Source organism: Artemia franciscana, chromosome 18 (assembly GCF_032884065.1).
Source record: "Artemia franciscana chromosome 18, ASM3288406v1, whole genome shotgun sequence".
NCBI lineage: Eukaryota > Metazoa > Arthropoda > Branchiopoda > Anostraca > Artemiidae > Artemia > Artemia franciscana.
The window spans coordinates 33,543,529-33,567,610 of record NC_088880.1 but is presented as its reverse complement, the minus strand read 5'-3'; the positions used below and the strand labels follow the sequence as shown (position 1 = coordinate 33,567,610).

Genomic DNA, 24,082 nt, shown 5'->3' with positions numbered 1-24,082 from the left:
GCCAGCTGAAAGAGAAAACTCTAGAATATAAAAGGAAGGCATACATTGCCTTCTTCGATTTTTGATCCACTTTCGACAATGTCGACAGACAGCCACTGTAGCAGATCTTTCAATCTGCTGGAGTACTTAAGAAAATTGCCAATCTCTTGAAGGAAGTATACAATAAGACCGATAGCGGTGTCATTGTAAATGACCAGCTCTTATCACATTTCAAATTAGAAACGCTGCTCGGCAAGGCTGTGCTGCTACTCCCGAACTCTTGAATAGTGTCACGGACCATGTTCTCAATAAAACACTGTTGGCGCATCTGTTTGGCATTGATTTTCCTGGAAAAGTTCTGTCAGATGTCGACTTCACTGACGATCTTACATTGGTATGCTACAATCTCGCGGACATCAAAACTGCCATGAAAACGCTAGCATTTGTTGTAGAATAACTTGGTTTAAGTGTAAACTGGACCAAGACCAAAATATTGCCTGTCGACAAGACAACACGCACCCCCTGACAACTATAGAAGTATGTGGCCAAGATGTTGAGATTGTCAAGCAGTTTACCTACCTTGGTTCAATTGTCTGCTCAAATGGAATCCAGATGCAGGGATATCAGTAATGGCAGCAAAGACGAGTGCCATTTTTGGCCGTCTTCTGAGAACAATATTCCACAAACCCCAAATCAGCCATCTCAAGAAAGCTTGTATCTACTCTGCCTCGATAGCAAGAGTTGTGCTGTGCTCGTCAGAGACTTGGCCTTTGACATAGTTGCAGATGATGAGGGTAGATGCTGTCCAGGCAAAATACTTCTGAAAAATCGAACACGCTAGGTGGCTCGACAGGGTACGGAAAATGGATATCCTCTGGTCCTTTAAATTACCACCCCTGTACGAACAGCCCGAGTCCCGCTCGACCCCTGGGGTCGAGGCAGACGCCAGAGGTAGACCACGTATGAGATTGGCGGATATAATCCGCGATAGACTTACAGCGTTGGACATTGACCGCAGAGAAGCACCTATCCATCCCCAAAACAGGCCACTCTGGAGACGACTAACGGCACTGAAGACTGGTTCCCTCTACGCTGGCGAATTGAGCAAGAGCTTTATGTCAAAGTAAGTAAAAAAGTATATAAACGACTCACATTTTCCTAGCTTACCTTTTATAGTAAGTGATGGTTCCATTAGTACCGTCAAATACATGAGGGTACTTAAAATCCACATTGCTGTATTGATTACCCAAGACCCGCTTTAAAGATTGATAGTCACGATTTTGCAAATGTTCAAACTTCTCGAGTATAAAATTAGCTAGCTGCTAGCCCGAACTTTGATCCAAAGGGAACTCGCGAGCTCCAAAGAACTGATTTTGGCTTTTAGTAAGCTTTAAAATGGATCTAATACTTACAAACAATAATTTCAGACTGTTTGGTCTCACAGAGAGAGTAATATCTGAAGAGCCAAAGGCCACTTAACACGCTCCAGAGAAGTTCCACCAAGTAGAGGCCTAAAAAATATAATAATGATACAGTAGAGATTCGATATTACAAAACAGGGATACAGATATGTAGACAAACAGTAACAAAGATTCTAAGCACTAATATAGGCAGCAAAATAGCGCTGCCGGAGTAGGCTCTATCCATTATTTATTTCTTTCGTTCCACAATGTGCCTACAGGTTATCAAAAGGGTGTATCAGTAACATCTCAGAAACAGCTTGGAGTATTAAGGTGAAACTATTAGGGCATGTTGAGGAGATGCTGAACCAACCAAGAAGGTATTATGTGACAACTGCCATTACTACTACTACTACTACTACTACTACTACTACTACTACTACTACTACTACTACTACTACTACTACTACTACTACTACTACTACTACTACTACTACTACTACTACTACTACTACTACTACTACTACTACTACTACTACTACTACTACTACTACTACTACTACTACTACTACTACTACTACTACTACTACTACTACTACTACTACTATTGCTACTACTACTACTACTAATCAAGAATTGCATTGCCATATTTGGGGGGTCTAAGAAGAAAAGACCAACCGCAGTGAAAACTCAGCTCAGCGCCACTAGAAATGATGTATCACTGTTTGGAGCACTTTACGTGGGCTGCGTAACTCGAGGAGGCGACAAGGACGCCTTCTTCAAACACGAAAACAGTCAGTATCCACCGGCTTTGACGTCTGATGGCCAGATTCGTGTCGGCAACAAGGCTGAGCTTGCTGATGTCTTAATCAGCTTAACCCCAGCTGCTGAGGTTAACGTTCCAAATGTTACAGTGAAACTGATAGACGGAACTGCTCTGGTGCAAATGTTGAACCCAGGGAATTCAAAGACCTTCGGAGAGTATGCAAACAACGTGTTTTTCCCATGATAGAGTATCAGCTCAGACATGTAGAGAGAATTGACCTCGTATTCGATGTTTACAGATTGGATAGTCTAAAGTCGTCAGTCAGAAGTCAGAGAGGCAAGGGTTCACGGCTAAAAGTTGTTCCGAACACACAAATCCCACTGAAGTGGAAAGAATTCCTGCAAGTAGATGAAAACAAAACAGACTTGTTTAACCTGCTATCCCATGCTGTCGTGAAAAGGTCTCCAACGTCAAAATTAGTATATTGCACTACTGGAAACACGTGGCATAGCTAACCAGGCATTCGAAGAGCAGAACCTAATCCAGTTATGTTCACAGGAAGATCCTGACACCCACCTTTTGCTTCGCGCTTGTGACGCAGTCTTACAAGGACATGTGTCGATTCTCATACGAACAGTGGACACAGACGTGATTGTGATTGGGACCTCATGCTTTGATCGCATTGGAGTATCCGAATTATTTATTGCTTTTGGTGTCGGTACACACCTAAAGTACGTTCCCGTTCACGAAATAGTTCGATCGCTCGGGCCGACGAAATCACAGGCACTTTCGGTCTTCCAAGCGTTTACAGGATGTGATACGGTTTCTTCTTTTATCCACCACTCAAAGAGGCAGTTCTTTGCGACTTGGCGAAATATGCCAGGACTGACGGAGACTTTCCTTCAACTGACAAACCAGCCTTCCCAAGTGACAGAACTGCAAGTACACGACCTTGAACACTTTGTGATGAAGACATCAACATAGGCTAAACGGACGGATTAAAGCATTTAAGAATTATAATTTTAGCAGGAACACAAAGAGATCAATCGAATCTTCAGGTAAAAAGAATAATCACATGTTCAACAATTAAAGCACTTTGATTAGCACCAGCATAGTGGACTACAGTTAAGGTCAAATTTCCTGCAGCGGCACCTTCTTTCACACCCTTTAGGGCAACCACAACGCACTGTCTCGCGACAGACTTTTGACGCTGGCGGAAGGGAACCTAACCAACTGGGAAACCACTTTCCATCGGTGCCTCTGACCCAGCCAAAGTCAGAAAAACTGGGAAGGGTGGGTGTTGATTCCAGGCTGCGACTCAACACATGACCTGACTGTAGTGCAGCTCTAAGGATATGTTGTAAAAGCGAAGCACTAGATGGAGGAAGTCTCTGCATGTTCTTGGTCTGTTGTCGGAGAAATGTTTCTTTCCTAAATTCACTCACGTCGTCGCAGTCTTGTTTTACGTCGTATGTCTTCATCACAAAGCGTTCAGGTTAGGTTACTGTTACTAAAGTAATACTAATACTAAACGCTAATCTGAAGAAATAATTAAATCTAAATTTAAAAATACAATTAAAGTCTGAAAAGGTTTTAGAACGGTAACAATTTCTGCAAGGCAAATCACTTGGTAAAATCACTTGGTAAAAACAAGCTATTAAATGTTAAAGACACCAGTGCATGCTTTGAGTCTCTAAGGCTACTCAATGTTGGACGGATAAGAGACTATCAAGCAGCGATGTTTGTGTTTAATTATATGCATAATCTAGTCCCGAAAACTTTTTTTAAGTATTTTTTTAAGTTTAGGATGTTCCTAGAAATGTTTGTGTAGATTTTTTTTTGTTATTATTGTTAGTTTAGGATGCCTTTAGGAATGTTTACGTAGTTAATCACTACGCGTTAGCAAATTTTAATTTTTTCCCTAGTGTAGTGATTTATATCTGTAATAGTTTATATTTTGTTTATTATATAAATAAAAGTCAAAAAAGGCAAAAAAGTAGAGTTCGTAACAGAGATCTTAAATTATAGAACAGGAATACAATTGTACAGACACAGAGAGTAATGAAATTTTAAACACTAACACAATCCAAATGCAGTTTTAAATTGAAATGCACTTAAATTGGAATTGAAAACTTTAATAAAACTGAAAACGAAAATTTGATTAAAGGTCCTGAACGATTTTTAAATAGTAACAAACTAAGTTTTGAAACTTTTTGCAAGCAAGAATTTACAACAGGAAATACCAAGAGTAAAATATTAGTATTAAAGAAACGGTTTTTCCTCCAAATGTACTACACAATATATAATAATTTTTTTCTTGCTACACAGGAAAAGTAGTGTTTCTATGATTAAAAGGGAAAAAAAGAAACATTGGGTTTCAACCCAATCTTAAAATTTTAAAACAACCGAAAATTTTACATTTTCAGGGGCCTATAGTTCGTCGCAAAGAACTGAAATTACAGAAAAGGAATATGTGCAAACATACAGTAATGAAAATTATAAACACTAACATAATCTGAACACAAAATATTGGAACCGAAAAAAAATTGTTGAATTGAAATTAAAAATTAATAAAAGTGACATTCAAATATTTTTATGATAATAAATGGTGTTTATGATCAAAATCAAATTTTGTGATTATGAACGACAAAAGTATATTGCAAAATTTACTAAAGAGTAGTATAAAATGTTGAAAGAAATGGTCTTATCTTCAAATTCAATAAAATCAATACTTGCTAAATAGAAAACATAATCTTTGTTTTTAGGGGTTTATTTAGATTTAATGAATTTAAATCTAAATTTTTACAATTAAATTTACTCAAATCAGAAAAATTTCAACTGTTTATAAATAAGAAAAATAATTGATAAATCAGTTACTCAATGAAGTCAAATAAGTGAATAAGCGAATAATATGATGCCAAAATGTTTTGACTTTATTATTATTTATATAAAAAGGGTTTTTTCTGTCAAAGTGCATTGTGTTGCTAAAGGTTTCGCCTGTTTTCATTATTCTCATTTCACTTTGATCATAAATGGAAAGTGTGTGGTCTAAGAAATCATTTCATTGTTTGCACCGACTTCTGTTTCTCAGTCCACCTATGCTGTTGCTGTTGCTGTTTCTGTTTATCTGTCTCTGTATACCTTTGACTAAAATTTAATGTTCAATCTGTGTTCTTTGCTCGATAAAAACTCACTTCAGTGTTATCTCTTAAAGTGTACCTAAATTATATACATTCCTACGAATAAAACCCCTAAACAGGAACACATGCTAATAAACTAAGGTTATTCAATTCAGGTTAGACAAAATGTTTGTTTGGCAAGTATTGTAACTGCTCGTAGTAAATAGGTCAATCTGTGTGGCAAATAGGGCAGCATTTCTTTACGTAGCAATATAGATTAATTTTTATCTTCCTTAAATTTTATTTACAAAATTTTATTTTACAAAATATTCGATTACACAGAAACAGAGAGTTTACTTTCAAAAAATCTTACGACATCAAAAACTCTTCATTTTTTATGGGCTTAAAATTGCACACCAGATCCAATCGAGCTTTTAAAAGGCAGTGTTATTGTTTCTCCTTCTGGCCTACGCTTAGGAAATAATATGATCGATTTGCAAAAATACGTCACAGGCAAAATCAACGGTAGTATCCCCTCTATACATTTTATGAGAGCCCTATCCCTGCTTTTAAGGAGAGCCCTATCCCTGTATCCAAGGGGTGCCTGTCATTCCATGACAACCAGCACGTGCGTGTCATGGGGAACTAAGAGACGCAGGTGCATGTTACGTAACAGAAGATGTTTTCATGTGTTTTTTACGTAATAGGGAATGTTTACTTTTGCATGTTACATAATAGAGAAGGTTTAGGATTTCTTCGAATGTTTCATAATAGGGTTTTGGGTCTTACGTAATAGGGCTTGTTAGATTCCATTAGTCAAGCAAGGAAGTTTTTTTAAGGATATGTTTCTTAAAGAGGCTTCCTCAAGACATTTCAAGACGTTTTTTAAGACATTTTTCCTTCAAGATGTTTTTCAAGACGTTTCAAGACATTTCAAGATGTTTCTAAGACATTTTTCTTCACGACATTTTTAAGATATTTCAAGACGTTTTTTTAAGACATTTGTCTTCAAAACCTTTTTCAAGACGTTTTAAGACATTTCATGATGTTTTTATAAAACATTTTTCTTTAATACATTTTTCAAGACATTTCACGAAGTTTTTAGGACATTTTTCTAAAAGATGTTTTTCAAGGCGAGATTTCAAGGCCTTTACTCTGCATGATTCCTTAAGTTCTTATATAATAGGAGAATTATTAGTTATGTTGAAAATGACAAATTCCCTTTTTTCAAAGTTTTTTCTTGGAAGGGGTTTTTTCTCAGATAACCTTTATATACTAATGATTTTTGTCCTCACTAGGATTCGAAAGGGCCATTTCTATCCAATGGAATGGTACCATAGACAGTTGGACAAACAATCTACTTCTAATGATATGATTCAGGTAATAGATTCTACGAAATAATCTATTGCATGTAAGGAAAATTCCATGTTCGTGCATTCTAGAACCATTAAGCTATTCATTACGTTTTTCCAATGACTGCAATAACTGACTTGCAGTGTGGAAACTCGATTCCTAAGATTAGCTTAAATTTGAAGTACACCTGCTTGTCAAGTAATGCTTTCAGAGAGTATTATCAGATAATATCACTATCAGGGGTGAAATAAAGACAAGAGGGGCTACAAGATACTTAAATTATGTAAACGATTACCAATCGAAATTTCATCCTAAAAAAATAATCCAAAGGATGCAGACTTTTGTATATAAAACTAATATTGATAAAAAAAAATAAAAAAGCATTATTAAAACACAGAATAGTACTTAAAACTCAACAAATGAAAAAACAAATGTGAAAAACCCTGACATAGGACAAAATATATGAAAAAAACAATGAATTAAAGAAAGGTGGGGGTCCTAGCAACAAATTCCAGAGGGAAAATTTGATATTAGAGGTAAATTCAAGCAATATTAAGAGGTATTTCTGAGAGGCTCTGATGAAACTCCCTCATTTCTTTTAACTAAGTGTTAGATTTAAGCCCCCCACCACACCAGAAAAATTCATTTAACACCTCCAATTTAACTTTAAGTTGTAGAACATGTTAGTCCAAGCAATTCACGCCACCGTGGCAATATACGGCTGCCCTTTGACAACCCTAAGATAGAAATCATCATTCCTGAGACATTTTCGATATATTTTCTTAATAAAATTATGCTTAGAGTCCATTGATTTGTATTTTTGTAACTAAACTCTTTTGTGATGCCCCCAGAACAATTCACGCCACCTTGGCATTACGCGACTTCTTCTCGTGGTATCCGTCATCATCTCTAAGACATTTTCAGCCTTTTCCACACAAAAATAAGCTTAAAAATCTGAAACTGAACATGGTTTTTATTTGAACAGCGGGACTTCGCATTTCATTGTTAGAATGTGATAGTCCAAGGCAATTGACATCACATAGAATTTAAAACATTTCTTGGACAAGCCTTCTCCTTATTTTCAATAGGATTATAAAAATTCGTCATCCTTTAAGCTTTTTCTGACGCTTTAAAGTCCCCAATAGATATAATTTTTATTTTCGGTAGCTATTTTTTCTGACCATTCCCAGCCTGTGTCACAATATTGATGTCACACGGTACCATCTGCCCCCCCCCCCCTAAATGTGATGTTTCCATGCGCCAATTCACGCCACCAGATATTTTCAATTCACAGAGATTTGCATTAGGATCTGTCAGAAATACCTCTTAATATTGCTTAAATTTATGTTCAATAGTAACTCCCCCCCTCTGGAATTGCTTAATAGGGTGGGTTAGCCACATATTGTCTTGGTGGCGTGAATATGCAGAGTCTTGACTGAATGAAACACGGAATTTTCATTAAAAGCTTTCAGAAATAGCTCTTAATAGGGCTTAAATTTACCTCTAATATTACCCCTCCCCTCTGGAATTGGTTGCTAGGACCCTGCCTTTCTTTAATTCATTATTCTTTTTGTAAACATTCTATCCTATGTCAGGTTTTTATCACATTTTGTTTTTCTTTTGTTGAGTTTCAAGTGCCCTTTCTATGTTTTAATAATGCTTTGTATTTTTTTTTTATTAGCAAAAGGTGTATACACATAAGTCTATATCTTTTAGATTTATTGTTTTAGGGTAAAACTTCGATAGGTAATCGTTTACGCAATTTAAGAATATTGTAGCTCCTCTCACCTTCATTTAACCCCTGATAGCAATATTGTTTTATAAAACTAAGAATTATTTAAAAAAAATCAGGTGATTGAAACTTAAGCAAATTTCAGTCCTGTGGTGGCGCAGTGGGTTTGACCTTAGCTTGGTAATACGGGACCCAGAGATCGAATCATGCTGCAGGAATGCACTGCAGGGCCGACGCAGGGACCTGAGTAGTCAAGAAGCGTCGTTAATCTGATACAACACAATAAGCAAATTTCAGTAATCAATTTTCCACCCTGTGTGTCAGTTGCTGTAGTCATAGGAAAAACGTAATGAATAGCTTAATAATTCTAGTACTCGCGAAGACGGGATTCTCCTTGCATGCAATAGGTTATTTCGCAGAATCTATTACCTGAATCATATCATTAGAAATAGATTGTCAGTCCAACTCTTTAGGGCACCGTCCCATTCGAATCCTAATGGGGACGAAAATCTTTAGAATATAAAGTTACCCTGAGAAAAAACATCTTGAAAGAAAATGAAATCTTGAAGAAAAAACCACCTTGAAAAATAAATAACTTGAAATGTCTAAGCATTATGCAACATCCAACATGTGCACTGCTGTTACGTGATATTTTAAGTGTGCACGCGCCATTACGTATCTACCACGTGTGAACTGTCATTACATAACAGCCACGTGTGCCCCTCGTCGTTATGTAACACCCTATGCGTGTAAGATTGCATCCTATCCAACGTATGCATTACAATTAAGTAAGATCCTACGTGAATGCCACCAATACGTAACACCCGCATGTGCATTATCATTACGTACCATTTCACGTGTGTGCCTTCCTCAGTTTTAAGCGGGGATTCCCTCATGGGCACCAAGTCTTGCGTGTTAAGTGTGAATGCGTGTGTCTTTAAAAATGTCTTGAAGTATCTTGAAACGTCTTAAAAAAAGTCTTGAGAAAAATGTCTTTAAAAACGTCTTGAAATATTTTGAAGAGCGTGGTGAAGAAAAATATCTTAAAAAACGTCTTGAAATGCCTTAAACGTCTTGAAAAATATCTTGAAGAAAAAATGCCTTAAAAATGTCTTGAAAGGTCTTGACATGTCTCGAAAAACGTTTTAAAGACAAATGTCTTAATAAAACATCTTGAAGTATCTTGAAACGTCTTGAAAAAACCCCTTGAAGAAACATTTGTTCAAAAAAAGACTTCCCTGCTTGACTAGTAGACTGTAACAAACCCTATTACGTAACTCCCCAAACCCTATTTTGTAACACTTTAAGAAATGATAAACGATATTTTTCATGTAACATGCAAAAGTGAACATTACCTATTATGTAACAAACATCTGAAAATATCCCATATTAGGTAACATTCACCTGCGTCTCTTAGTTCCCTATGACGCGCACCTGCTGCCTGTCATGGAATGACGGGCACCGCTTGAATCCATTAAAAGTAGGAATAGGGCTATCATAAAACGAATAGAGGGGATATTACTAGCAATGAAATCAAAGAAGATATTTTAACATGTAATTACAGAAAGTAATTTCTTTTTCCTTTTGGTTAAATCATCAATCCTAAATATTTAGTGTAGTTCCAAAGTGTTTTCTTTTTGCTTTTCCTTTAAAAATTATTGAACCAAAAAACTTTGAGGCATTTTTGAGCCAGTTTGTCACGAAATGCAATTGATCGTCACTTCCCTATTCAGGTTGAATTTACAAAGTCCTAGACACCCTTCAGGTCCTGCAAGATTTAAACACAAAATCATCTATGAGTAAAAACAGTATTTTTTGTTTCTTCCTTTTACTCTTTATATAGTTTAACCTCAGGCAAAAACACCTGTAAGCTCTTAAATTTAGTACACTAGCTCTAAAAATAGTCTATGCTACCTAGCAAAGGCCTAAGACGGACCCTTATCACTGAAAAGTTTCTGGTAACCCCTGTTCACATATTAAATATTTTTTTAATACCTACTAAAGCGAATATATAGCAGTGGAATAGCTGGTTTTCTAAGTTGGCTTTCCATAATAGTCCCACGAAGCGACATTAAGGCAATAAAAAGCTCTAAAAGGCAAGCTGCAGAGAAAATGACTATATGACCAATTATCAATTCCATCCCCAGTTCGATACAGGCTCTTTGACCTAGAAATATAAAAATTATAAACAAGACATGATACAGCAAAAGTAAGATTATGCGTAATTTAACAGGATGTATAAGTCGAATTTCTAGATAAATTAAATAAAAAAAAAAACCATTTTTTTAGCTGAAAGTAAGGAGCGACATTAAAACTTAAAACGAACAGAAATTACTCTGTATATAAAATGAGTTGTCCCCTCCGCAATCCCTCGCTCTTTACGCTAAAGCTTTTAATTGTTTTAAAAAGTAGAATTGTGGCAAAGAGTCAAACTTTAGCGTAAAGAGCGAGGGATTGCGGAGGGGACAACCCATTTTATATACGGAGTAATTTCTGTTCGTTTTAAGTTTTAATGTCGCTCCTTAGTTTCAGCTACAAAAATGAGTTTTTTTATTTAATTTCTGAACGTTTTTGAATTAATGCATGTTTGGTTTTGGCTCTCCGCATATAAATTGTTAAAATGAAATTTGTATATTAATTCTTTTTTTTTTTGCTAAATGGCTTTCTCTTAGTTTTGATCAGACGATTTTGAGAAATAAGGGGTGGAGAAGGAGGCCTAGTTGCCCTCCAATTTTTCGGTTGCTTAAAAAGGCAACTAGAACTTTTAATTTTTGAAGAACGTTTTTATTAGTAAAAAAAAGTACGTAACTTAGAAACTAGCAACTTACGTAACAAACTATCATAATCTTATATTTTTATTATGTATACAAGGAGGTTTGTATCCTCGTTAATACCTCGCTCTTTACACTAAATCTTAAGTTTTGTCCCAATTCTTTAAGAATGACCCCTGAATCTGAAAGGCCGTAGAATAGATAGCTGAAATTACTAAAAATACTTTAGCATAAAGAGCGAGGTATTTATCTCCTCCTAAATACCTCGTTCTTTATGCTAAAGTATTTTTAGAACCCCTCATATGCGTAATAATTTCTGTTCGTTTTAAGTTTCAATGCTACTCCTTCCTTTCATTTGAAAAAACGTTTTCATATTTATTTTTCATTGTTTTCTTATAGTAATGCTAAAAAATCATGCGCCCTTTTCCTTGAATTTTTCTTCCCCAATGACAGATTCCTCAAGGAAAGATCCTCCAACATAGCCCCCTCACCTCAGCCCCACCCCCCAAACAAAATAAAATCCCCCTGAAAACGTCTGTACACTTCCCAATAACCATTACTATATGTAAACACTGGTCAAAGTTTGTAACTTGCAGCCCCTCCCCCAGGGATTGTGGGGGATTAAATCATCCCCAAATACATGGGTATTATGGTTTTCGACTATGCTGAACAAAATGGCTATCTCAAAATTTGTATCCGTCGACTTTGGTATAAAAAATGAGCGTGGGAGGGGGCCTAGATGCCCTCCAATTTTTTTGGTCACTCAAAAAGGGCACTAGAACTTTTCATTTCCGTTAGAATGAGCCCTCTTGCGACATTCTAGGACCACTTGGTTGATACGATGACCCCTGGGAAAAAGAAAAAAAAAAAAACAAAAACAAACAAACAAACAAATAAACACGCACCCGTGATTTGTCTACTGGCAAAAAATACAATGGTCAAAGTTTGTAACTTGCAGCCCCTCCCCCAGGGATTGCGGGGGAGTAAATCATCCCCAAAGACATAGTTATTATGGTTTTCGACTATGCTGAACATAATGGCTATCTCAAAATTTTGATCCGTTGACTTTGGGGAAAAAATGAGCGTGGGAGGGGGCCTAGATGCCCTCCAATTTTTTTGGTCACTTAAAAAGAGCACTAGAACTTTTCATTTCGGTTAGAATGAGCCATCTTGCGACATTCTAGGACCACTTGGTCTATACGATGACCCCTGGGGAAAAAAAAACAAAAAAACAAACAAACAAACAAATAAACACGCACCCGTGATTTGTCTTCTGGCAAAAAATACAAAATTCCACATTTTTGTAGATAGGAGCTTGAAACTTCTACAGTATGGTTCTCTGATACGCTGAATCTGATGGTGTCATTTACGTTAAGATCCTACGACTTTTAGGGGGTGTTTGCCCCTATTTTTCTAAATAAGGCAAATTTTCTCAGGCTCGTAACTTTTGATGGGTAAGACTAAACTTGATGAAACTTATATATTTAAAATCAGCATTAAAATGCGATTCTTTTGCTGTAGCTATTGATATCGAAATTCAATTTTTTAGAGTTTTGGTTACTATTGAGCCGGGTCGCTCCTTAAAAGTTTCGCTCCGTTTGAAAGTTTGGCGTGAAGGTGTGGAATCGTCTTTCGGAGAAAATCAGGGAATCGTGTTTTTTTTTACCAAGAGTTTTTCAACAAGAAAATACTGTTTTGAAAATTACGACTGAATCTAAAACGACGAATTTCATGACTATTATTATTTACATTACATTAGATTATTATATTATATTATTTATATTATTTACAGTCAAACACTTCAGCTACAACTTTATCTTAAACTGTTCTCTAATTTTGGCTAATTGACAACACCGTTACAGTCCAATGGCATACGTGTAATGATAAGGAGTAATGATCTGTAAGATAATTCTGATGCAAAACTTCCCTCTGACCAACCCACTCTTTCACTGTTTATAGATTAAGCCTGACATTGACTAAGCTTATAATTTTCTCCCAGTACCGCAAAGAGTCACATTACTCCTCTTATTTCTTAATTCCTCTAATGCCAATTCTTTTTCTAGGCGTTTTCTTAGGCCTTCATTGACGAAATAAAGCAAAGAGGGGTTGAATCTGCTGACCTTGTGGCTTGAAGAAGGGGTTGGGACAACATTAAAAATTTTCTTGACGCTGAACTCTTGAAACGTCAGATTGACCTTGAAGTCACTGGGCTTAGCTGTGTGGATGTTGCAAATATCCAGGAATGCTGGTCAAAAGTCAGTGGAGATCTCAAAACCACCGGTTCAGCTATTTTCCAAAAGTAGGCTACTTTACAGGAAATTAAGAAAATAAATTTTAAAAAAGCTTAGAATAAAATTTTAATACTAAAATGTGGGGAGTAGTGCGCTTTGTTACTTCAATAATATAATTAGTATAATTAATATAATAATACAATTATAAATAAGCGTATCTCAGTCTGTAATTTAAGCATAACCATTAGGCAACCTTAGGCATATGGTATATATTGCCCATATTAGGCACATGGGCAATACAGAATATCCATTTTGTAATATAATCGGAAAAAAAATGATGAACGGAAAGAGTGTTAGACACTCTTGAAATCAAAAGACAAATTAAAAAGAGTTTAGTAATTGTCACTGTAGAAAAAAGTAAAAAAAAACAACAACAACAACAACAAGAAAGTTAACCCACCATTAGATGGAATTAATATTGACTGACATAAACTGTAAGACAAAATAACATCTAACAGCACAGATCTATCAGTTACAAAGAGTATCAAACAGTTCGTGGTAACGAACTGTAGTAAGGAGCGAGCCGGTCAAAAGTAAACGAAACTCTAAAACACAGAATTTTGATGCTAAAAGATACATCAAAAGAATCGAATTCTTATGCTGATTTTAAATATACAAGTTTCATCAAATTTAGTCTTTGTCATCAAAAGTTGCGAGCCTGAGAAAATTTGCCTTATTTTGGAAAATAGGGGGAAACTCCCCTTAAAAGTCATAGCATCTTAACAAAAATCACACCATCGCATTCAGCATATCAGAGAACCCTACAGCAAAAATTTCAAGCTCCTATCTACAAAAATGTGGAATTTCGTATTTTTTGCCAGAAGACAAATCACGGGTGCGTGTTTATTTGTTGTTTTTTTTCCAGGGGTAATCGTATCGAACAAGTGGTCCTAGAATAACGCAAAAGGGCTCATTCTAACGGAAATGAAAAGTTCTAGTGCCCTTTTTAAGTGACCGAAAAAATTGGAGGGCACCTAGCCCTTCTCCTTGGAGTAATATGCCATGGGGGAAGAGAAATTCAATGAAAAGGGCGCGGGATTTTCTAGCATTACTATGAAAAAAAAACAATGAAAATATAAACATGAAAAGTTTTTTTCAATTGAAAGTAAGGAGTAGCATTAAAACTTAAAACGAACAGAGATTATTACACATATGAGGGATTCTAGAAATACTTTAGCATAAAGAGCGAGGTATTTAGGAGGAGATAAATACCTCGCACTTAATTTATAATTAATAACTTGTGTGCGTAGAGCCAAAATCAAACATGCATTAATCTAAAAACGTCCAGAAATTAAATAAAAAACTAGTCTTTTTTAACTGAAAGTAAGGAGCGACATTAAAACTTAAAACGAACAGAAATTACTCCGTTTATGAAATGGGTTGTCACCTCTGCAATCCCTCTCTCTTCACGCTAAAGTTTGACTCTTTGCCACAATTCTACTTTTTAAAACAATTAAAAACTTTAGCGTAAAGAGCGAGAGATTGCGGAGATGACAACCCATTTCATATGCGAAGTAATTTCTGTTCGTTTTAAGTTTTAATGTCGCTCCTTACTTTCAGTTAAAAAAAAACTAGTTTTTTTTTAATTTCAATAATAAGGCAAGCAATTTTGACGAGGGTAGTAGTTGACGGTAGGCTCAAATCGTAACTGATAATGTCAAACTAAGAAAAAATCAAAAATTTGCTACGCCCAGACAATAGGATGTTGTATTTATTGAAAATAAGCAAAGGGGCACCTCATAAAAACAGGTAAAAGATTCTTTTTAGCTTACAAATGATGCTTACTGATGGCAAAACAATAGTTTATTTGATATTTGGTGTGTTATTTCGCATTATTTTGCGCTGCATTATTTGACACTGCATAATTATTCCAAGGTAACAAAATCATCTGAATATAGATCACCGTATTTAAATTTGAATAAATCATTTGGAGCAAATTTGGTGGCAGAAATAATGCTTTATATATTTTTGTATTGCATTATTTCGCATTATATTTTGCACTGCTTTATTTGGCCCTGCAAAATTATTGCAGCGATTTGTCTTCAGTTTACTTTAATTTTTTTTTTTTATTATTATTATAGTTATGTAGACATAGAACATCTTTGCAAGAGATAGGAGCTTGAAACTTCTACAGTAGGGTTCTCTGATACGCTGAATCTGATGGTGTGATTTTCGTTAAGATTCTATGACTTTTAGGGGGTGTTTCCCCCTATTTTCTTAAATAAGGCAAATTTTCTCAGGTTCGTAACTTTTGATGGGTAAGACTAAACTTGATGAAATTTATATATTTAAAATCAGCATTAAAATGCGATTCTTTTGATGTAGCTATTGATAACAAAATTCAATTTTTTAGAGTTTTGGTTACTATTGAGCCGGGTCGCTCCTTACTACAGTTCGTTACCACGAACCGTTTGAAAATTGGAGAAACAAAAACAGAAAAACAAATGACGGTATGGCAATCCAAATAAAAGCATATTATTGTTACAACAAATAAATGGTTTAATGCTGCCACGATTTCACTCACAAATTCGCTCTGAAAAGTATTTTGTAATCAGAATATATATTGAGGGAGGGGGTGTCACTTGTCCTTGTTTTGCTTTTCTACAAATAAAAAAGGCCGTAAATTTACAGGACCGAACAATTTTAATGTAGCAAATCTGTAGCTTTTAATTATCGAAAACCACTCCTAAAAAAATGTAAAAGTTTTTGCTATAGTCACCTACGATGCGGCATAATTTATTTCGTTATGGATAAGAAAATTCGTTACGCAGGGAGAATAAAATGTTTAAATTTTACGTTATAGTACAGAGCCAAGTTCGTATATTTCCGTCAGCAATAAAGCATGTTTGCTTTGTCGGAATATTGAGACAGTATCGTGGGTGCCGTTTAGAATGGGAAGGGGTAGAAGAAAATACCCTCAGGTTGTAAAGTTTTAGGAACACAATATTTAATGAAGCTTAAAGAAAGCTTCTTTTATTTATCATACGGTTCGTCGTAACGAACTGTAAGCAAGGAGTGACACGGCTCAATAGTAAAAGAAACTCTGAAATTTAGTATTTTGATACCAATAAATATATCAAAAGAATCGACTTATTATGCTTATTGCAAATATATAACATTTATTAGGCTTTGAGTTGCCCATAAAACGCTAAGAGCCTGAGAAATTTGCCTGAATTTTGAAAAAGGGAGGGAACCCTCCCTAAAAATCAAATAATCTAAATGAAAATCGCACCGTCAGATCCAGTGTATCAGAGAATTATACTGAAGAGGTTTCAAGCTCCAATCTGCAAAATGTGGGTTTTTTTTTCTTTGCCAGAAGAAAGATCATGGATGCGTGTTATTGTTTTTTGTTTGTTTGTTTTTCCCCAAGGGTGATGATATCAAACAAATGTTTCTAGAACATCGGGAAAGAACTCGTTTTCACAAACTAGAAGTTCTAGCGCGCTTTGTAAGTGACCAAAAAGTTTGGATGGCAAGTAGCCCCCCTCATGAACCCTTTCCTCCTCAAAGTCGTCCGATAAAAATTTTGAGATATCTATTTTTTCAGTATGGTTGAAAAGTTCCAAAACTATGCCTTTGGAGATAACATGACTCTACTCCCCCCACCCTTGGTGATAGGTCTTTAAGTAATAAAATTTGCCCATTGTTTACGTGTAGTATTTGTTACTGGAAAGTATACACATATTTTACGGGGGGGGGTTCCTTCGGGTGGGTTTCCATGGGGATAATTTTCCGATTGAAGGGAAATTGAAGGTTAGATTAGGGATGCTGTCCAAATAATTTACTCCTACCCTCTTAATTTGCAAATATATATCCTGTATTATATTATTGTACCAACTTAAGGTTATACTATGGATGTTATATTTCATTAGGATTAACCTAACTTAACTGCTTAGGTGTCTTTCATTTAATTAACAAGTACCCTCAAAACGAACACAAATTATTACATGTATGAAAAGGTTTGCCCCCTCTTCAAAGCCTCGGTCTTTACGCTAAAGTTTGACTTTTTGTCATAATTCTTTAATGAAATTTGAAAAAACTTTTTCAGATGCTGACCATGGTCTGCATTGTGCAAGTACCATCTCCTGATTCAATGCCTTTCGCTGGGAGTGAAATGTCTGGTTGGGGACAAGTCATTCGAGGCTTCCCGTTTTTTCCCCAAATTTCTTCTGGTACCCATTTAAAAATGGACCAACTCTGGCTGAGCTTACATAGTCACACCATTGACCCCCGTTCCATATCAAATAACCAGCCTCGCTAGTACTCCAACCCCCTGACATCAGCATTTCAAGTCTGGAGCGGTAATTACTTGGCTAGGACGGCAATTTATTCAGAACGACTCCTGAAACACAGGGGCTGTTTACTTAGAATAATAAGCTTTTTTAAAAGTTCTCGGAAAATCTTTAGTGTAAAGAGCCAGGTATTGAAGAGGGGAAAACACCTCATATACGTGAAAATTTATGTTTGTTTTGAGTTTTAGTGTTAAGCCTTACTTTCGGTCGAAAAAACTTACTTTTTTCGTTTAATCTTGAAATAAAGCTTTTGTTTTAAAATTCAGTTGGTCTCAGAATTAAGTTTGACCAAACGATAGTAGAAACTTCACTTCTAAGATGCTATTTCAAAGTCTATTTTAGGGCCACAATATTTTGTAAGGTACAGGGGTGTAACTAGATTATTTCTATTGGGCGGGCAAGAGGTGGTGCAATTGAAATAGGTGCTATTCAAGCAGTAGTGAAAAAAGGTAACTATTTAACAAACACGCTACTTGGTGAATTTAAAAACATTACACAATACATTATAAACAATAAAAGCACATTAAACAATCACAAATATAAGTGCTGGTGCTTGGCTTTTACTAAAATTGTTAGCAATGACTGCTGCAGACATCAGTAGTATAGCATAAAAAAAGTTCTCGGGTGGGCAACGGGTGGGCAAAGTTCTCGGGTACGTCATATACACTCAGCTTTATTCAGGCAGATTCACCACTAATGCTGCAGTACATACCCCTCCTCCACTTGCCTTAATCCATACGCCCAGCACAGGATGCTCAACCTCATAATTGAAACAAGCTCTAGCCTAATATCCAGGGTATTGCGCTGTTCATTTGCTTGTAATTTTGAGTGGAATTTCACTCTGTAAAATTTAAGTTGTTCTGCTCAACTTTTAGTATATGTGAAATATTGAAATATTATTTATGATATTGTACTAAATTGATTTGTTGTGGGTTTGCCGATTTATATTAATAAATAACATTGATATCAGCAGGCCATATAGAGCCAAAAGAAAAATCATAGGAAGAACAATAGCACTATCTAAGCAAAGATATATGATAAATTAAAGTATTACCACAGATTGTGCAACATTATATTTTGACATATTTCCCACATTTAAATAGTGACCGCATATCAAATTTGAAATTATTCGAAAAGTAAAGTTGAAATATCAACTTATCTGTTGGGTATTGTTTGGTCGAGAATATTCAGAAAATCTAAACAATTCTTGCCATCATTGCGGCAGAAAACCTAAATAAATTAAAAATTGCAAGGGAAACCAATTGAAAGGGAAAAATTACTCCTAGAGTTTGAAAATTACCTTCGTCTTTGCATATTTCTTAAAAAACAGAATCAAAAAAAACACAAAAGTTGTATCGTGTAAATCAGGGCATGGGAGCATGCATTTCCAGAGGGGGTACATTGAATATCGTTTTTATGTTTATAATTCCCATCACAAGCAAAGCTTGGTCTCTTAATGCTGCATGATAAAACTGATAACAATAGAAAAAGAGAGTGGGTCGGTACCGCTTATACGTGCACACAAAGTTTCACATTATGAGAAAAATATACATATTTTGTTTAAATTCACTTTATTGTATTCTCTGCAGACATTTCGTACAGGGTGTTGATGCACAGATAGCGCTGTTGTTGTGTTGTGTTGTTCCACAAGTAGCACTGGTGTTGTGTGGAATGCAACTAATTCTTGGCATAATTCTTAGAACACTTATGTCAATTTTCTTTTTTGCACTGATTAAAAGAAATATTTAGAAAAACAAAAAAGTAAGAACTCAGTGTTACTATAGATGGAGACAGTTCTACATTTATGGGTTTATGTGATTCGAAACGTAAGGAATAGATCGTTATCAGCGCTTATTAGGCATTTCAATGACAAACAATAGCATCGGAGTTTCAATTAAACACTGAAAATAAAAATAAAAACAATTAAAAGATACTTGGAGCGGAAGTTGCTCTACCAAATTCCATGACCAAACTACAACCAATTTGACCTATCTGGCTATAGCACGAATATCATTATAAAAAGCACCAAGTCTTATTTTCTTTTTCAATGATTTCATTTTCATTCACGAAATTATATTCACTGTAGATCTATCTTCTTGTTCTTCAATGATTCCATTTCTGTCCTATTTGTAGATGTAAAGGGTGTATTCATTTCAACTTTTGAAAGTTTTAAAATAAGAGAATCTAATCTTAAACTGATAGATTTTAGGAAGTAAAAGCACATTAAGTATCTTAGAAAAAATTGACCTAAGTAAATGCGGCAAATCAGGAAGCATGGAACATTTTTCAATTTTGCCATTAACTAGGCTTACATTTTCACTTGTTTCAAAGGCAGTATATTTGAAAAAATATTAATGTGGAACATATTACAAAGTTTAATGGACCCCTACTTTTCTCATTTTCCTTATGTTAAAAAAAAGCATGGATTGATTAAAAAAAAATTATCTGCTCAAACTAAAGAGCAAATTTGACACTCAAAACAACCTGTAAAATTTTAAAGCTACTTAAAACAGTTTTAAATCTACTTATTAAATTACAGGTTTTTCCAAATTATTGGGAGGAGTACAACTGCCCCCCTTCCCTCCTCAACGACACCACTGGGAAGTTATAAAGAAAGCTTATTCTATATATCCTGAAATAAAGCTTTTCAATGGTAACATGCTTTGAAATTCGGTTGATCTCAGAATTGAGTTTGACTGAAACGCTTACTAAAACCTGATTTATAGCATGCTATTTTAAAGCCTGTTTTAAGGCTATTGTATTTGAGGAAGTTTATAGAAAGCTTATTTTATTTACAATAACCTAAAGCTTTCCCTACTGTGGTTTACCTGTTTTTAAATTCAGTTGGTCTCTGAATTGAGTTTTTCTAAGAACACTCACCAAAGCCTCATTTCTAAGATGCTATTTTAAGTCCATTTTAAAGTCAATTTTTTTTTTGGAGATCCCCCATGCCATGACAAATTAGACAGTAGATCCAGTTAATTAAAAATTTTTTTTCTTTAGGCGGAAAAATAATCAAAGAATCCAATATTCTACAACAGATGGCCAGATTTTTTTTCTTTTTTTTGTAGGAGTAAAATGTTGTTCTTGCTTATCGATTGACATTTAAATAAATTATTAGAGGAAGAATCCTAAATTTTTTAAATGACATTTTGGATGTCATGTAATTATTTATAAGAAGGTAAAATGAAAAAAAGCCCTCTTCATGGACATGAAAAGCCCATCCTAGAGGCAGCATAAAACCAGATTTTTATTTATCTTTTTTTACAACTTCTATTTCGTGGCAGATTATTTTATGTTTTGGTAATAAGTACAACAAAAAGACAGACCCAAGTCACTGGAATTCCGTAGTCTGATGCCAGGTGTTGAGTTTTTGGAAACATTACGGATATCAGCATATTCCAGGTCCCATGGATATGTAGCAGAACATACAATGATGCTGAAACAAAAATAATGGCCATTTATTACTGGTTAGCCTTTCAATAGATATAATTTCAATTAAATTATCATCCCCAGAAGGGATTAAATTATCATCCCCAGAGGGGATACTGGCAATGGAAGAGGAGATCTACGGTCTTTTAAACTAAGGACTTTGAAAGGTGCCACATGTAAATCGTTGCATAGCAGTGTATCAGTAACATTTATTGGACCATCAAATTCTTACGCTTAAAAATTTGATTTTTTTTACATTATATAAGTGTATACATTTGTGTAAGCAAGAGATATTTCAAAGTGTCTACTGCCACCCCTTCCATACAAAGTGTCTTTGAAAAAACAAGAATAAATCATATAGTTCGCGGTAACGAGCTGTAAGTAAGGAGCGGTGCGGCTCAATAGTAACCGAAACTCTAAAAAACGGAATCAAAGGCTATGAATCTGCCTGAACAAAATTTGCCTGATTTTCGAAAAAGGGGGGAGACACCCCTAAGAGTTGAGAAGCTTCAATAAAATTCAAATCATCAGATTCAGCGTACCAAAGAACCTTATTTCAGAGGTTTCAGCCTCCTATCTGCAAAAATGTGGAATTTTCTAGTTTTGCTGGAAGAAATCTCATAGATGCGTGTTTATTTGCTTGTTTTTTTCTCCCCAGAGGCGATCATATCGACCCAGGACTCAATCGAGCAGAAATCGAACGTTCTAGTGCTCTTATTAAGCGACCAAAAACATTGGAGGGCAACTAGGCCCCCTTCCCACTCTTTTCCCCAAAAAGGTCCGATAGAAATTTTGAGATAGCAATTTGTTCATCATAATTGAAAAGCCTAATAACTACACCTTTGGATATAACATGAACCCCCACAGACCCAGAGGAAAGGTTTTAAGTTATAAAATTTGCCCATTATTTACACATAGTATTTGTTATTGGGAAGTATGCGTACATTTTCGGGTGGGCTAGGGAACGAATTTTTCGCTGGAATTGTTTCCACAGGGGAATTATCCATTGAGAGGTTGGTTTCCATGGCGTGAACTTGTCAGGGGAAGTTTTACACTAAGGGTATTCGCCTGAATTCCTATACAAGATTCTTTTTATATGTCTTGCTTTCTCTTTTCCGTCTTAATTTCACACTTGGAGTTGTTAATGGTAATGGTCCAGGGTAAATCAAACAGTTCGTGATAACGAACTGTAGTAAGGAGCGACCCGGCTCAATAGTAAACGAAACTCTAAAAAACGGAATTTCGATACTAAAAGATATATCAAAAGAATCAGATTTTTATGCTGATTTCAAATATATAAATTTTATCAAATTTAGTCTTTGTCACCAAAAGTTACGAGCCTGAGAAAATTTGCCTTATTTTGGAAAATAGGGGGTAACACCCCCTAAAAGTCATAGGAACGAAAATTACACCATCGCATTCAGCGTATCAGAAAACCCTATAGAAAAAATTCCAAGGTCCAATCTACAAAAATGTGGAATTTCGTATTTTTTGCCAGAAGACAAATCACGGGTGCGTGTTTATTTAATTTTTTTTTCCCAGGGGTCATCGTATCGACCAAGTGGTCCTAGAGTGTTGCAAGAGGGCTCATTCTAACGGAAATGAAAAGTTCTAGTGCCCTTTTTAAGTGACCAAAAAAATTGGAGGGCACCTAGCCCCCCTCCCACGCTCATTTTTTTCCCAAAGTCAACGGATCAAAATTTTGAGATAGCCATTTTGTTCCGCATAGTCGAAAACCATAATAACTATGTTCTGGGGATGACTTACCCCCCACAGTCCCTGGAGGAGGGGCTGCAAGTTACAAACTTTGACCAATGTTTACATACAGTAATGGTTACTGGGAAGTGTACCGACGTTATCAGGGGGATTTTTTTGGTTTGGGTGTGGGGTTCAGGGGAGGGGGCTTTATGGGAGGATCTTTCCTTGGAGGAGTATTTCATGGGGGAAGAGAAATTCAATGAAAAGGGCGCAGGACTTTCTAGCATTGCTATAAAAAAAACAATGAAAATATAAACATGAAAAAGTTTTTTCAATTGAAAGTAAGGAGAAGCATTAAAACTTAAAACGAACAGAGATTATTACGCATATGAAGGGTTCTAAAAATACTTTAGCATAAAGAGCGAGGTATTTAGGAGAAGATAAATACTTCGCTCTTTATGCTAAAATTTTTTTAAATAATTTCAACTATTTATTCTACGGCCTTTCTGATTCAGGGGTCATTCTTAAAGAATTGGGATAAAACGTAACGTAAGTTACGTAAGTTATGTACGTTTGTTACGTAAGTTAATTCTTAAGTTACGTTGTTTTTTTTACTAATAAAAACGTTCGTTAAAAATTAAAAGATCTAGTTGCCTTTTTGAGTAACGGAAAAATTGGAGGGCAACTAGACCTCCTTCCCCACCCCTTATTTCTCAAAATCGTCTGATCAAAACTAAGAGAAAGCCATTTAGCCAAAAAAAGAATTAATATGCAAATTTCATTTTAGTAATTTATGTACGGAGAGCCAAAATCAGACAAGCATTAATTCAAAAACTTTCAGAAATTAAATAAAAAAAAACAAGTTTTTTTAAATGAAAGTAAGGAGCGACATTAAAATTTAAAACGAACAGAAATTACTCCGCATATGAAAGGGGCTTTTCCTCCTCGACACCCCGCTCCTTGCGCTAAAGTTTGATTCTTTCTCGCAACTCTACTTTTTAAAACAATAAAAAACTTTAGTTATCAAAGTAAAACTTTAGTTTTAGTTATCAAAGAAATAGTATACAATAAAGCTTTATTTTTAAATGAAAACTAATTTAATTCAAATAAATATTTTACTATAATAATAATAATAATAATTATTATTATTATTATTATTATTATTATTATTATTATTATTATTATTATTATTATTATTATTATTATTACTATTATTGTGATAATAACTACGATATTAAAATGTTTCTTC

General features: G+C 35.2%; 1 protein-coding gene across 5 annotated transcripts in view; it reads right to left on the bottom strand.

The window, feature by feature from the left end:
- The window catches only part of LOC136038898 (diacylglycerol lipase-alpha-like), a 127,528-nt gene that overhangs the window by 72,298 nt on the left and 31,148 nt on the right, over nucleotides 1-24,082 (bottom strand). For all 5 annotated transcript variants that reach the window (XM_065722375.1, XM_065722376.1, XM_065722373.1 and 2 more), the window contains exons 2-4: nucleotides 21,033-21,142; nucleotides 10,349-10,516; nucleotides 1,392-1,490 (exon numbers count right to left, since the gene is read on the bottom strand). In XM_065722375.1, the coding sequence (XP_065578447.1) occupies nucleotides 1,392-1,490; nucleotides 10,349-10,490 (241 nt within the window). In that variant the 5' untranslated portion in view covers nucleotides 10,491-10,516; nucleotides 21,033-21,142. The remainder of the gene's footprint in view (nucleotides 1-1,391; nucleotides 1,491-10,348; nucleotides 10,517-21,032; nucleotides 21,143-24,082) is intronic.